Source organism: Chiloscyllium punctatum, chromosome 34 (assembly GCF_047496795.1).
Source record: "Chiloscyllium punctatum isolate Juve2018m chromosome 34, sChiPun1.3, whole genome shotgun sequence".
NCBI classification, from domain to species: Eukaryota; Metazoa; Chordata; class Chondrichthyes; order Orectolobiformes; family Hemiscylliidae; genus Chiloscyllium; species Chiloscyllium punctatum.
In genome coordinates this window covers 34,105,887-34,122,301 of record NC_092772.1, presented here as the reverse complement: position 1 = coordinate 34,122,301, position 16,415 = coordinate 34,105,887, and the positions used below count along the sequence as shown (strand labels likewise).

The window sequence follows — 16,415 nt, the reverse complement described above, 5'->3', positions numbered from 1 at the left end:
TTTTTTTGTTTTAGTGTTTTAAACAGGTTTTAAGAACACAATATGAACCTTGCTCAATGTACTTGAAAATGGGAAAGCCCTGAATTGGATGTGATTATTGACATCTCAAATATAAACACAATATTTAAAACCACCACCCTTGGACAGAATTGTTTCTGAAATTCGGACTGTTTAAATAATTGATACAAGTTGCTACTTCGAGCATGTCAGGGGAAATTTAATTGAAGTTTAAGGGGACAAATAAATGTAAGTTTTTTAAGTTTAATTTAAAACAAGAGTCAATTGAAACCAACTCTGACAGGAATTTTTTTTTAAAAATGGCAATGATTGCTGCGAAGAAACGAACTGACCAGAACAAAACCTGCCAACCCAACACAGGCATTGTTAAAAAATAGGGGATACCCTTTTAGGATAGAGATGAGGAGAATTTTTGCTGATTCAGAGGATCGCTGGGATTCAGAACGCTGCCACAGGAGCTGGCACAGCGAGTATTTGTAAAGTAGAATGGATTAATTCTCTTGCTTTACAAGAATCTAAGTTTGTAGGGGCGGATGGGAATTCAAAACATCAACAAAATAGGCAACCGAAGAGATATCCCATTGAATGGCGGTGCAGGTTTGAAGAGCTGAATGGTTTACTTCTGCTCCCAATTTGTATATTTTTATCTGTAAGCCTATGTCGCCCATACTGTGGGTGCATTTGTGTACACGTGCGTATCTGAATGTGCGCATATGTCAGTGTCTGCATGGGTGTCTTTCTGAAACCTGTGCGGCAACCTCTATATTCCGCATTTGCTACCGTTATCAATCACCAATTACAGCTATAAGAGACGAAATGTGAAGTAGAAACAGCCAATGAACATCCAGAACAATTCTTGCAGGGACAACGACATAAGGCTGGTTCAGAATGCTGCAGAGTGATGAGGGTACATACCAACCGGATTCCTGTCAGTGCACTCTCCTCCTGTCAATGCTGTCGGCTGCCGCAAAATGCTCAGTGAAAACGATTCCAACAAGAAGACTTTGATCTGGTCACCAACCTGGACAAATGCATGCAAAAGGTGTTTGAAGGTAACAAATTGAGCATGTTCCTCTTCAATGCAGTATCACAAAACCTCAGAATGCAGGCACCATGGAATGTTACCTTTATACAAGAGGTATGGGATAACATATCTCAAACAGGTTAGTGAAACATCTCTGTACAATCCTGAAACAATTCCCTCTCATGAGGGAATATCCATTAAAGATGGAGAAACTTTTTCTCACAGAGGGTCATCCTTCTTTGGAATTCACGAACCTAGAAAGCAAGTGGAGACTGGGAAAACACTACAGGCTGAATTGGATAGGTGTTTGGTCAAGAAGGGCATCAAGGATTATGGAGGCAGAGGGCACTTTGGAGAATGGCGTTAAAACCACAGTCAGATCAGTTCTGACCTTATTGAAGAGCCGAGCAGGCTCAAGGGGCCATGGGACTCATTCTTGCTCCTGTTACTTATGTTCTCACACTGCTGTACGTGACATGTGCACTCCTCCTTTAATCGAAATTTTGCTAACTGAACTCCATGAGTGGATAACCTTTGCTTCATACTCTCTCCTCAATGCTGCCCTGTAAGACGTGCTGTCTTTCTGGTTGAGGCATGAAACCGAGGCAGTATTTGCTTTCTCACTTTGATACAATAGATTCTGATGCTGATATTGGAAGAACAGTGAAGACAAGTTCGCAGTTTGATTAGTACTAGGGTTAAGCTACCCTTATCGCTGCATCTGCCCGCACATTCAGTTTGGAATAAAAAGACAGATGATCTCATTGTTACTGCACGGTGTGATGGTGCTGTACGTCAAATGGTGCCCATTTATAATAGTGACTATATTTCAATAGTACTCACTAGCTTGAAACTCACATGGGGCACCCGAGGTTGAAAGATTCTCTATAAAAGGGGGACTTATTTGTTTTCACAGCCCCATGCAATGGGGTAAAATGTTGGAATGATGCCGCCATTATGAGGGATTCGATGACTGCCCAAACCGGCAAATAGGAAAGAAGAATCCACCACCACTTCCAAAACGTCACCTTTCCCATCAATACAGACAGGGAGAGGAGCAGTAGACACAGGAAAGCCAATGGATCTAATCATGAGGGCATGGAGGAGCACCAAATGGTCTGCAATGGAATGTGATGACTGAAAGGGGAGCTGCCAGCAGTGCAACTGTGTTACAGAGATTAAACTAGATAAAGTATGGACCTGGAAAAAACACAGCATATCAAGCAGCATCAGAGCAGCAGGACCGACAATCTTTTGAGTCTGGACCCTTCATCAGGTCTCTGAAGGATCCTTACCTAAAACATTGACTCTCCTGCTCCTCTGACACTGCTTCACCTGCTGGTTTTTTTTCAACTCCACGCATTATTGACTCTGACCTTCCAGCATGTCCAGTCCTCACTACCTCCAAGTTACAGAGATGAAAAACAGGCTGTCTTTATTATGGCATAGACATGTATTCTGAAACTCACCTTGTGGTCAAACCTTGAGACTATGCTTCTGATGTTATTTCATAAGCCCACAGGAAAAAAATGTGGATGTCATGGCTTTGAACAGTCTCATTTATCATCAGGCAAGGGAAAGGAAAAGCACTTGTGACTAGAGGTAATTAATGGCTTTGACCATCCCAATATTGGCATGGAAGAAATGCTTGCTCATCCAGTTTTGAATGTTGAAGAAGGAACTGTCTGATGACAGAACATGTTCGGTTTATTACCTTCACTCTCATCTTTTGCCTGACAACTTTGAGACAGAGGATGATCAAAGGACTTGTTGGCTGCATACATGCATAAACCAATGTTCAGTCTTTAAATGTATTTTGTTCATGAGATTTGAGTGTCGCTGGCAAAGCCAGCAATTGTTGACTATGTCTATTCACCCTTGAAGACCATGTCTACTTAGGCCACTTCAAAGGGTAGTTAAGGATCAACCATATACATTTTCTTGGATCTGGAATAACGTGTAGGCCAGATCTGTGAAGGGTGGGTGGCAGACTTCCATCTCCAAAGGACATTCGTGAACTAATGAGTTCTTTCGACAATTAATACTAGTTTTACAGTCCCTAATATGGATATTAGAGTTGGACGATTAATTGAATCTAAATTCCACCAGCAGCCATAGTTGGATTGGATCCATGGGCTCAGAACATTAGCCTGAATCTCTAGATTATTACTCCAGTTAGATAACAGGATGAGAAAGCATGTGGTAAAGGGGAAAACAATGGCCAATGATAAACCCTTTCAGGACACCACAAGTAACTGCCCTAGGACCAGACATCCAGTTGGAGGGCAACGGAAAGGTACGAGAGGAGGATAGTGTGCTTACAAATATCAAATAAAAACAAAGTCTGATGACAGATCAAGGTGGTGAGGAGGAACCGATTCCCTATGCCACAGTCATACAGGCGGACGTTTTATGATTTTGCCAAAAAGTTCAAACACAGAAGAAGAAGTGCTGGAGGTCTTAGAAAATATAAAGGTACATAAACCTCCAGGACCTGACCAAATGTTTCCAAGGGAATTTAGGGAGGAAATTATGGGCTCCCCCCCAAGCAGAAATATCTTATCATCCAAAAACACAGGTGAAATACCAGAGGACTGGAGGGTGGCTAATGTGGCATGCTTTAAGAAAGGCTATAAGGAGAAGTTTGGAAACTATTGACCTGTGAGTCTGACATTGGTAGTGGGTAGACTGTTGGAGGTGACTCTGAAAGATTGGATTTAGATGCATTTGGAGGGGCAATGGTTAATTGATGATGGTCAGCATGGTTTTATAACATAGAACAATTCAGCACATTACAGGCCCTTCAGCCCTTGATGATGTGCTGACCTTTTATCTTAAAGTAAGATCAGACTCTCCAACATACTCCTCATTGTACTAACCTTCAAGTGCTATCCAAGACTCGCTTAAATGTCCTTGGTGTATCTGACTTACTACCACTGCTGGCAGCGCATTCCTCGCCCCATCACTCTCTGAGTAAAGAACCTATCTCTGACATCGCCCTGAAACTTTCTTCCAATCACCTTAAAATTATGCCAACATGACAGACATTTTCACCATGGGAAAACATCTCTGACTATCCACTCTATCTATGCCTCTCAACATCTTATACACCTCTCATCCTTCTTCGATACAATGAGCAAAGCCTGAGCTCCCTCAACATTTCTTTAGAAGACATGCTCTCCAGTCCAAGCAGCATTCTGGTAAATCTCCTCTGCACGCTCTCAAAAGCTTCCACATCTTTCCTATAATGAGACGACCAGAACTGAACGCAATATTTCAAGTGTGGTCTAACCAGGGCTCTGTAGAGCTGCAGCATAACCTCGAGGCTCTTAAACTCAATTCCCTTGCTAATGAAGGCCAATACACCATACACCTTCTTAACAACCCCATCAGTCTGGATGGAAACTTTGAGGGATATATGAACATGGACCTTAAGATCACGCTGTTCCTCCATATTGCCAAGAATCCTGCCTTTAACATTGTACTCTACATTCAAATTCAACCTTCCAAAGTGAATCACTTCACAATTTTCCAGGTTGAACTCTATTTGCCACTTATCAACGCAGTTCTGCATCCTGTCAATGCCTCGATACAACCTACAACAGCCCTCCATACTATCCACCACTCCGTCAACATGCGTGTCATCAGCAAACTTACTAATCCACTCTTCCACTTCCTCATCCAAATCATTCATAAAAATCACAAAGAACAGAGGTCCCAGAATCGATCCGTGTGGAACACCACTGACCACCAAACTCCATGCTAAACACTTTCTATCTATCACCATTCACTGTCTTCTATTGGCCAGCCAATCCTGTATCCTGCCAAACAGGTTTCTTTATTTTCTGAATGAGCCTATCATTATCAAACGCCTTGCTAAAATCCAAGTACACCATCTCCACTGCTCGACCTTCATCAATGTGGTTTGTCAAATCCTCAAAGAATTCAACAAGGTTTGTGAGGCATGACCTGCCCCTCACAAAGCCATGTTGACTGTCTGATCAACCTATGGTTTTCCAGATTTGGAGGTGCCAGTGTTGGAAGTTAAACATCACACAACACCAGGTTATAGTCCAACAGGTTTATTTGGAATCACTAGCTTTCAGAGCGCTGCTCCTTCATCAGGTGGTTGTGAAGTATAAGATCGTAAGACACAGAATTTAAAGCAAATGTTTACAGTGTGATGTAACTGAAATTATATAGAGAGAAAGAGCTGGATTGTTTGTTAAGTCTCTCATCTTTTAGAATGACCATGCTAGTTTCAGTACTTTCACATGTAAATCCCATAACTTTTTTAAAGTTCCACTTATCAGCCTAGTTCAGTGTACTACCAATACACGTGGGGACACCTTCCACCATGTATGTGGCAGGTACTCATGTGACTCGGCCAACATCGCCTATCTCATACGCTACAGATAAGGATGCCCTGAGGCACAGTACATTGGTGAGACCGAGCAGAGGCTCTGGCAACGGATGAATGGACACCACACAACAATCAACAGACAGGAGTGTTACCTCCCAGTCAGTGAACACTTCAGTGGTCCGGGACATTTGTCTTCAGAACTTCAGGTGACTATCCTCCAAGGCGGACTTCGGAATTCGGGATAGGCAACAATGCAAAGTGGCCGAGCCAAGTTTGGTACCCATGGGGATGGCCTCAGCTGGGACCTTGCGTTCATGTCACACGACAGGTGACCCCATTGCACTACACACACAGACATACTCCTACAGACCCATACACTCACACAGACCCTCTCATACGCTCACACATCTACTCTCACACTCAACCACACATGCACCCTCTCATAGACTTATACCCCTTTACACTCACCCACACATTCACACACTCTCATACAGATACTCATACCCCACAGACACACACACACACACACAAGTTTGTGGGGTGAAGTTGTACCTGCAGAATTACATTTTATTTTGCTCAAAAATTGCATGAATCCATCTAAGATTCCGTAAATCCCTTGTTTAGAAATAGAATAAGTCTGAACATTGCAGAACAGACAGCCTCACACAGGGCAGCTCACACCTTCAATACATTATCTGGGTCGACATGGCACCTATCGTCAAAGTTCACTTGAGAATGTAACTTTAAAAAAGTTCTGGGATTTACTTATGAAAGAACTGAAACCAACATGGACATTCCAAAAGATTCAGGTTATAGTCCAACAGGTTTAATTGGAAGCACTAACTTTCAGAGCACCATTCCTTCATCAGACCACAAACATCTGATGAAAGAGTGGTGCTCCGAAAGCTAGTGCTTCCAATTCAACCTGCTGAACTAAAACCTGGTGTTGTGTGATTTTTAACTTTGTCCACCCCAGTCCAACACCGGCATCTCCAAATCATTCTAAAAGACGAGAGACTTATCAAACAATCCAGGTCTTTTTCAATATAGAATTTCAGTTACATCACACTGTAAACGTCTGTTTTTAATTCTGTGTCATACAATCATATTCTCTAGAACCACCCCTGATGAAGGAGCAGCGCTCTGAAATGTAGTGCTTCCAAATAAACCCGTTGGACTATAACCTGTTGTGAGAGTTGTAACTATGGTTTTCCAAGTCATCATAAATCCTGCCTCTCAGAATCCTCTCCAATACTTTGTGCCCACCACTGAAGTAAGACTGACTGGTCCTCAGTTCCTAGGATTATCCCTATTCCCTTTCTTGAACAAGGGAATAACATTTGCCACCCTGCAATCATCTGGCACGACTCCAGTGGCAGTGAGGACACAAAGATCATAGCCAAAGGCGCAGCAATCTCTTCCCTCGCTTCCTGTAGTAACCGAGGGTATATCCCGTCTGGCCCAGGGGATTTATTGATCCTTGTGTTTTTCAAAATTTTCAGCGCGTCCTCCTTCCTAACATTAACCTGTTCTAGCATCACAGTCTGTTTCATGCTGTCCTCAGAAATGTGAAGGTCCTTCTCAGTAGTGAATACTGCAGCCAAGTATTTGTTAAGGACCTCCCCAACTTCCTCTGACTCCAGGCACAAGTTCCCTCCACTATCTCTGATCGGCCCTACCTTCACACTGGCCATCCTCTTGCTCCTCACGTAAATGTAGAATGCCTCAGGGTTTTCCTTCATACTACCTGCTTGAAGCTTTATCATGTCCTCCTCTAGCTCTCGTAAGTCCATTATTCAGCTCCTTCCTAACTCTCTTGTAATCCTCTAAAGCCCTGTCTGATCCTTCCCTCAACTTTAAGTAAGCTTCCTTCTTTCTCTTGACTAGATGCTCCATAACCCGCCATCCCTTCCTTGCCTCAGTGGGACAAACCTGTCCAGCACTATTAGCACATGCTTCCTAAACATGCCTCACGTTTCTGTTGCACATTTCCCTGGGAACATCTGTTCCCCAACTTAGGCACCCCAGTTCCTGCCTAATAGCATTATAATTCCCCTCCCCCAATTAAATACTTTCCCATACCGTCTGCTCTTATCCCTCTCCCTGAGTACAGTAAAGGTCACTGAGTTGTGATCACTATCACCAAAATGCTTGCCCGAGAGATCAGACACCTGGCATGGTTCATAAGCAGCAAACCCAATATGGCCTCCCCTCTACTCGGCCTATTGTGTCAGGAACCCTTCTTGGACACACCTGACAAAAATAGTTCCATATTTGAACTAGGTAGGTTACAATCAATAATAGGAAAGTTAAAGTCACCCATGACAATAAACCTGTTACTTCAAAACATTTCCAAAATCTGCCTCCCAATCTGCTCCTCAGTGTGTCTTGTTGCTTTTGGGGGAGGGGGGGGGGGAGCTGTCAAAAACTCACAATAAAGTGACTGCTCCTTTCTGGTTTCTGACTTCCACCTACACGGACGCTGTAGATAAACCCTCCTCGATGATCTCCCTTTCTGCAGCTGTAACATTATTCCTGATTAGCAATTCCACTCCTCCACCTCTTTGAAACCACTAAACCCTGGAACATCCAATACCCATTCCTACCCCAGTGATATCCAAGTCTCCGTCATGGCCACAACATCATAGTTCCAAGTACTGATCCATGTTCTGAGTTCACCATTCTTATTCCTGATACCTCCTGTGTTAAAATAGTCACACTTCAACCCGTCACACTGATTGCACCTTTGTCCTGTCAAGTGCCTATCCCTCCTGCACTCTCTGCACGCTGTGTCTGGTGGTTCACTACCAAATCCATCATGTCACCACCCCCCTGCCAATCTAGTTTAAACCTTCCCTAAGAGCTGCAGCAAATATCCCACCCAGGATATTGGTGCCCCTCCAGTTCGAGTGCAACTTGCCTTTCTTGTACAGCTCCCACCTTCCCCAGAAGATATCCCAGTGATCCACATATCTGAAGCCCTTCATCCTACACCAGTCCTGCAGCCACGTGTTCACCTGCACTTGCTCTCTATTGAGCATCACTAGCACATGGGACTGGTAGCAATCCTGAGATCACTGCACTGCTCATTCTATTTCTAGCTTCCAACCTAACTATGAGGAAAATCATGTCTCACAAACTTGATTGAGATTTTTAATGAAGTAAGCAAAAAGATACTGATGTGGGCTGAGCAGTAGACATATATGAGTTGGAACATCATATTGAGATTGTACAGGACTTTGGTGAGGCCTCTTCTAGAATACTGTGTGCAGTTTGGGTTGCTCTGTTCTAGAAAGGATATTATTAAACTGGAGAGGGTTCAGAAAATATTTACCAGGATATTACTGGGAATGGAGGGTTTGAGATATAAAAATAGACTGGAAAGACTGGGACTCTTTTCAGTGGAGTGTAAAAGGTTGAGGGATGACCTTATTGAGGTTTATAAAATCACGAGAGGCATAAATATGGTGAATGACAAGGGGTTTTTTCCCCCTAAAGTGGATAAGGTCAAAACTAGGGGGTATATGTTTAAGGTGGGAGGAGAAAGATTTATAGAGGACATGAGACAAATTCTTTTTGACACAGACAGTGGTTCATGTGTGGAATGAACGACAAAAGTGGTGGATGTGGATACAGTTACAACATTTAAAAGACATTGAGGTAAGTTCAGGAATATGAAAGGTTTGGAGGGATATGAGCCAAATGCAGGCAGATGGGCCTATTCGAATTGGTCAGTGTGGACCAGTTGGACTAAAGGGTGTGTTTCTATGCTGTATGACGCTATGACTCTAATTTTTTATTGTGACAGCTGAAATAAGTGGAGGTCATGGTCAGGATTAGCATTGCAGCACCACAAAGGGAGACAACAGAAAAACTCGTCAATTGTATGTGTTGGTGGGTTGGGGGCGTGGAGAGATGTGGAATCGATGACCTTCAAAAATGTTCACTCACTGGGATCAGCAAAGGGAGGAAAGCTGCAGAGTCAGATAATCAGCCTCACTTCCAGTGTCCAAACACTGTGCACTTACTGTTGGAGGTGAGAAAAGAGAAAAGAAGGGAAAGAGTTTAAGAAGATAGTTTGCTGCAATAAAAGCTGCTGGGGGTATCCTTGTGCTGCAGGATGATGCTGCAAGCATGAGCAGTTTTCCTAAACTAGCCCTAACGTGATCCAGTCTGATCCTGCAACACCTGATTCCAATGTCCAGCCGATCCATTTCAGCTTGTATCTCGTGGACATGAGGAAGAGAATTGGAGGGGCTTATTAGGCTGATTCACCAGGGCAAGAGGAAATATTGATTTTGACAGGGTGCCCTTGTTGGGGGTGGCTACATTGATAGGTAGCTACAGAAACACAACTGATGGATGTTTAAAAGTAGATAATTACAAAATTAAAAATACTATAGAACATAGAACTGTACAGCACAGGAACGGGCCCGTTGGTCCACGATGTTGTGCCAAACAGGACGTCAAACTAACATAACCTCTTCTGCCTGCTCTTAGTGCATATCCCTCCATTTCTTGCACATTCACTTGCTTATCTAAAAGTGCCTGATACATATCCTATTGTATCTACCTCCACCATTATCTCTGGCATCGCATTCCAGACTCCTACTATTTTCTGTGTAAAAAATCTTGCCTTGCATATCTCCTTAGAACTTTCCCTTTACCAACTTAAAAGCATACCCCTAGTTTTAGATATTTCAATTTCTTTCAAGTTACGTTCCTGACATAACTTATCGTTTTATTACAAAAGTGACGTCTCAGCTCAGACAATGCATTAAAAGTGTGAAGTTAAGAGTCTGTCTGTATCTCAAACTTGAGTCAGACTGGTTCTATTTCCAAAATACGAATTCATAAAATGTCACATGGACTGACTGCCTACAGAGTGTGTGCTTTTTGAACAGATGCAAGTTCATCCCATTGGGGTGTATATGGAGAGGGAGAGAGTGTGTGAGTGTGCTTGTCTGCATGCTTAATAGAGCGTCTGCGCAAGTGTGACAGAGTATATGCCTGTAAGAGGGTGTGCATGTGAGTGTAAGTCTAGTGTGTGTGTGTGTGTGTGTGCGCGTGTGTCTGTGCGCGTGTGTGCGTGCGTGCATAGCGCAGTCACCTGTAGTGTGACATGAACCCAAGATCCTGATTAAGGCCAAATTCGTGGGTACTTAACTTGGCTATCAGTCTCTGATCAGCAACTCTGCAATGTTACATATCCCAAAGTCAGCCTTGGAGGATGGTCAACAGAATCCTGCCCCATTAGCTACCTGAAGGAGCAGCATTCCAAATCCTTGTCCTTCCAAATAAACTGTTGAACCATAACCTGGTGTTATGTGACTTTTAACTTTATCCACCCCATTCCAACACGGGCACCTCCACATCATGGCTACATCAATGCCCTTCAGTGTCCTGTATACTGTATACTTTTCCTTAATATTTGATCTCCCAAAGTGCAACACCTCAGATTTACCTGGATTAAACTCTATCTGCCATTTGTCTACTCATGGCTGCAAGTGATCTACATCCCACTATATCCTTTGACAACCTTGTATACTGTACATAACTTGACCGATCTTTGTATCATCTGCAAACTTACTGGCCCACCCACCTACGTATTCATCGAAGTCATTTATATGTTTCACAAACGGAAGAGGCACTAGTACGGATCCCTGCAGAACACCACTAATCATGGGCCTCCAGCCAATTCTGAATCCACGCAGCCAAGTCACCATGGATTCCATGCATCGTAATCTTCTAGATGGGCCTTCCATGAAGAACCTTGTCAAAAACCTTACTAAAATCCATTCAGACAACATCCACTGCTTAGCCTCATTGATTTTTACAAGGAGGTGACAAAGGTGATCAATCAAGTTAGTTAAGACATGATCAGCCCCGCACAAAGCTACTATGCAAATACTTTTCCAAATATGAGTAAATCTTTTCTCTCCAATAGCTTCCTATCCACTGATGTGAGACTCAGCAGTCCAACATTTTGTGGATTTTCCCTATTTCTCTGCTTGAATAGTAGAACAACATTAGCTACTCGCCAGTGCTCTGAGACCTCTCCAGTGGTAAGTGACGATAAAAAGATCTTGGTCAAGGCCCCAACAATCTCCTCTCTTGTTTCTCTCAATAACCTGGGGTAAATACCACCTTAATACTCTTAAAGTGAGGAGAAAGTGAGGACTGCAGATGCTGGAGATCAGAGCTAAAAATGTGTTGCTGGAAAAGCGCAGCAGGTCAGGCAGCATCCAAGGAACACGAGTATCGACGTTTCGGGCAGCAGCCCTTCTTCAGGAATGAGGAAGAAGGGCTCATGCCCGAAAGATCGATTCTCCTGCTCCTTGGATGCTGCCTGACCTGCTGCGCTTTTCCAGCAACACATTTTCTACTCTTAAAGGGACCCAACACCAGTTCTTCCATTATCTCAAGCTGCCCTAGTGTATTAGCACGCTTCATACAAATCTCCATGAAAACATCTTCCCAACATCTCGGTTTCTTCATTAATGTATAATGTGGAAAGTTGTGGCCCCAACACTGAGCCTTACAGAACACCACTTGTCACTGAGAACAGTGGTTTTATCTTCTCTCTAGTTATCCACTTGTTTTTAATGTATAGTAAATCATGAAACATTCATTACGCAAATTGAAGCAGAGTTTTGTTTTGGGCAGCCGGAATATATCAGATTGTGAAGGGAATGGATCCAGGGGCACAAAGCAACACAGAAGAGATATCAGAGGTGGTCTAATCAGTAATTGTGCATTGTAAAGCCACATGCAATGGTAAGATCTACGTGGTAGCTGTGAATATAACCTAAAAGCAGATTCATGGGTGACTTTCACTATAAAACTAGAGAATACTTGAAGCAAAATATTCTGGAGTACAATTAAAAAGGGTAGAAAGTGGGATCAAGTTCACACCTCTACCAAAGAGTTACCACAGCCTTGTGTGAGAGAACTTCAAAAACTTTTTTCTCCACATGGCCACAGGACGTCATCTCATGGTCTATGTGACAAGACACCAGTAAATATGGACAGGCAGAGGGATTTGGGAATACTAAGTACACAACTCATTCAGATCAAAACTAAGTTGGAAGTCTATTGCAAAGTTTGCAGAGCTGCAGGGCAAAGTATGGAAGTCAGGCTTCCACCAGGAAAGACAAAGGGAATAGGCAGAGAGAGCAGTAATCTACTGTGGCCATTCCCCTCTAATACATTGCCCGTTTTGGATACTCCTTGGGAGGGGGAAGGGTGCGGTGGCATTACGAGTTGCTCTCAGGCACAACGGGAAAGAGTAAAGGTAAACAGGGCCTAAGTGACAGGGGACTCAATAGTTAGGGAGAGATTCTGTGACCATAACAGGGAATCCAGGATGGTATGTTGCCTCCCGAGTGCCAGGATCCAGGATGTCCTGGAGCAGCTGCAGAACGTTCTCAAGGTGCTGACTGATCAGAGAGCTAGGAAACAAGTTAAAAACCAGAAACTCAATGATGGTAATCTCTGGGTTACTTTCAGTGCCACGTGCTAGTGAGGGAAAAAACAGGAGTTTATGGCAGATGAATGCATGGCTAAAGAATTGGTGCAGGTGACAGAGATTTAGTTTTTAGTTCATCGAGATCTTTTCTGGGGCAGAGGTGACCTGTTCAAGAGGGACGGGTTGCACCTGAACTGGAGGCAGACTAATATTTTGGTAGCCAGGTTTGCTGGTGTTACAAGAGAGAGTTTAAAATTGATTGGCAGGGGGGTGGGATCGTCAACAGCAGGGGGGCAAGCGCAAGGCTGAAAAGAGATACAGTAATCAAAAATAGTAAGTTGAAGAGACAGGTCAGGTTGGAACATAACATGGAGCGTTGAATGCCCCGTTGGATTAAATTATATTTATTTCAGTACAAGAGGACTGGCAGATAAGGCCGATGAACCCAGGTTGTGGATAGGTATGTGGGACTGTAACTCGGAAGATGGACGAGGGAGATCCAGTGGATGTAGTGTACCTGGACTTTCAGAAAGCTTTTGATAAAGTCCCACACAAGAGGTTAGTGAGTAAAATTAGGGCGCACGGGATTGGGGGCAAAGTACTAGATTGGATAGAGAATTGGTTGGCTAACAGGAAACAAAGGGTAGTGATTAACGGCTCCATTTCGAAATGGCAGGCAGTGACCAGTGGGGTACCGCAGGGATCCGTGCTGGGACCGCAGCTTTTTACAATATATGTAAATGATATAGAAGATGGTATCAGCAATAACATTAGCAAATTTGCTGATGACACAAAGCTAGGTGGTAGGGTGAAATGTGATGAGGATGTTAGGGGATTACAGGGTGACCTGGACAAGTTAGGTGAGTGGGCAGATGCATGGCAGATGCAGTTTAATGTGGATAAATGTCTGGTTATCCACTTTGGTGGCAAGAACAGGAAGGCAGATTACTACCTCAATGGTATCAAATTAGGTAAAGGGGCTGTTCAGAGAGATCTGGGTGTTCTTGTACACCAGTCAATGAAGGCAAGCATGCAGGTACAGCAGGTCGTGAAGAAGGCTAATAGCATGCTGGCCTTCGTAACAAGAGGGATTGAGTATAGAAGCAAAGAGGTGCTTCTGCAGCTGTACAGGGCCCTGGTGAGACCACACCTGGAGTACTGTGTACAGTTCTGGTCTCCAAATTTGAGGAAAGACATTCTGGCTATTGAGGGAGTGCAGCGTAGGTTCACGAGGTCAATTCCTGGAATGGCAGGATTGCCTTACACGGAAAGACTGAAGCGACTGGGCTTGTATACCCTTGAGTTTAGAAGACTGAGAGGGGATCTGATTGAAACGTATAGGCTTATGAAAGGATTGGACACTCTGGCAGGAGGGAACATATTTCCGTTGATGGGGGAGTGCCGAACCAGAGGACACAACTTAAAAATACGGGGTAGACCATTTAGGACAGAGATGAGGAGAAACTACTTCACACAGAGAGTGGTGGCTGTGTGGAATGCTCTGCCCCAGAGGGCAGTGGAGGCCCAGTCTCTGGATTCTTTTAAGAAAGAATTGGATAGAGCTCTTAAAGATAGTGGAGTCAAGGGGTATGGAGATAAGGCTGGAACAGGATACTAATTAGGAATGATCAGCCATGATCATATTGAATGGCGGTGCAGGCTCGAAGGGCAGAATGGCCTACTCCTGCATCTATTGTCTATTGTCTATTGTCTATTGTCTATTACAGCCATTACAGAAACGTGGCAGAGCGAGGGACAGGATTGCCAGCTTAATGTGTCAGGGTATAGGTGCTTTAGATGGAAGAAAGCAGGGAGTGGGAGCTTCATTTTGATTCAGGTGAGTGTCACAGCGGTAGTCAGAGAGGAAATACATGACGGATCACCCACTGAGGTTTTGTGGATAGAGCTCAGAAACAAGAAGGGGACGGGGACATTATTGGTGTTGTACTATAGGCCCCCAGATTAATCAATTGGAAATTAGAGGAACAAATATGCAGGGAGAATGGGGAGACATGCAGGAGCAACTGTGTTGTCTTAACAGGGGATTCTAACTCTCCAAACATAAACTGGGACTGCGAGAGTGTTAAAGGGTTAGATGGGGTTGAATTTGTTAAGTGCTTTCAGGGAAGTTTTCTCAAGCAGTAATGTGAGAGCACTACTCTCAGACAACTGAGATGACACTGGGGGAGCACTCTGTGACCAGTGACCATAGTTCTATTAATTTTAAAACTGTTATGGAGAGGGATAAAACTGGTCCACAGGTTCAAGTTCCAAATTGGGGAAAAGTGAATTTTGATGGAATTAGACAAGAGCATGCAAGGGTTGATTGGGGCAGTTTGATTGCAGGCGAAGGGACCTCTGGCAAATAGAACATGGAATATTACAGCACAGTACAGGCACTTCAACCCTCAATGTTGCGCTGTTCTATGGAACCAATCTGAAGCCTATCTATCCAATACTATTCCATTTTCATCCACATCTTTCTGCAATGACCATTTAAATGTCCTTAAAGTTAGCGAGTCTACTACTGTTGCAGGCAGTGTGTTCCATGCTCCTACTACTCTCAGAGTAAAGAAACTACCTCTGACATCTGTCCTATATCTATCACCCATCAATTTAAAGCTATGTCCCCGAATGCTATCCATCACCATCTAGGAAAAAGGCTCCCACTGTCCACCCTACCTAACCCTCTGATTGTCTTATATGATGCTACTCTCGAACGAAGACAGCCTCAAGTCCCTCAGCCTTTCCTCATAAGTCCTTCCCTCCATACCAGGCGACATCCTAGTAAATCTCCTCTGCACCCTTTCCAATGTTTCCACATCCTTCCTATAATGCAGTAACCAGAACTGTACACAATACTCCAAGTGTGGCTGCACCAAAGTTTTGTACAGCTGCAGCGTGACCTCATGACCCCGAAACTTAATCCCTCTAACACACTGGATGCCTTCTTAACAACCCTGTCAACCTGGGTGGCAACTTTCAGGGATCTATGCACATGGACACCAAGATCTCTCTGCTCATCCACACTACCAAGAATCTTACCATTAGCCCAGTATTTTCTATTTCTGTTGCTCCTTCCAAAATGAATCACCTCACACTTTTGCACATTAATCTCCATTTGCCACCGCTCAGCTCAATTCTGCAGCTTATCTATGTCCCCCTGCAACCTGCAACATCCTTCAGCACTACCTACAATTCCACCAACCATAATGTCATCTGCAATTTTACAAAACCATCCTTCTAAGCCCTCATCTAAATCACTTATAAAAAATGACAAACAACAGTGATCCCAAAACAGATCCTTGCAGTATGCTACTAGCAACTGAACTCCAGGACGAACATTTCCCATCAACCACCACCCTCTGTCTTCTTTCAGCTCACCAATTTATGATCCAAACCACTAAATGACCCTCAATGCCGTGCGTCCATATTTTGTGCAACAGCCGACCGTAGGGAACTTCAGCAAACACCTTTCTCAAATCCATATACACGTCAACCGCTTTAACCTCGTTCACCTGTTTGGTCACCATCTCAAACAA

The 16,415-nt window shown here is 43.7% G+C and overlaps 1 protein-coding gene across 2 annotated transcripts in view; it reads right to left on the bottom strand.

Annotated features, from left to right (window-relative positions):
- The window catches only part of LOC140458791 (tectonic-3-like), an 84,363-nt gene that overhangs the window by 47,876 nt on the left and 20,072 nt on the right, over positions 1–16,415 (bottom strand). For both annotated transcript variants that reach the window (XM_072553428.1, XM_072553429.1), the window contains exon 6: positions 934–1,039. In XM_072553428.1, coding sequence (XP_072409529.1) covers positions 934–1,039 — 106 coding nt within the window. The remainder of the gene's footprint in view (positions 1–933; positions 1,040–16,415) is intronic.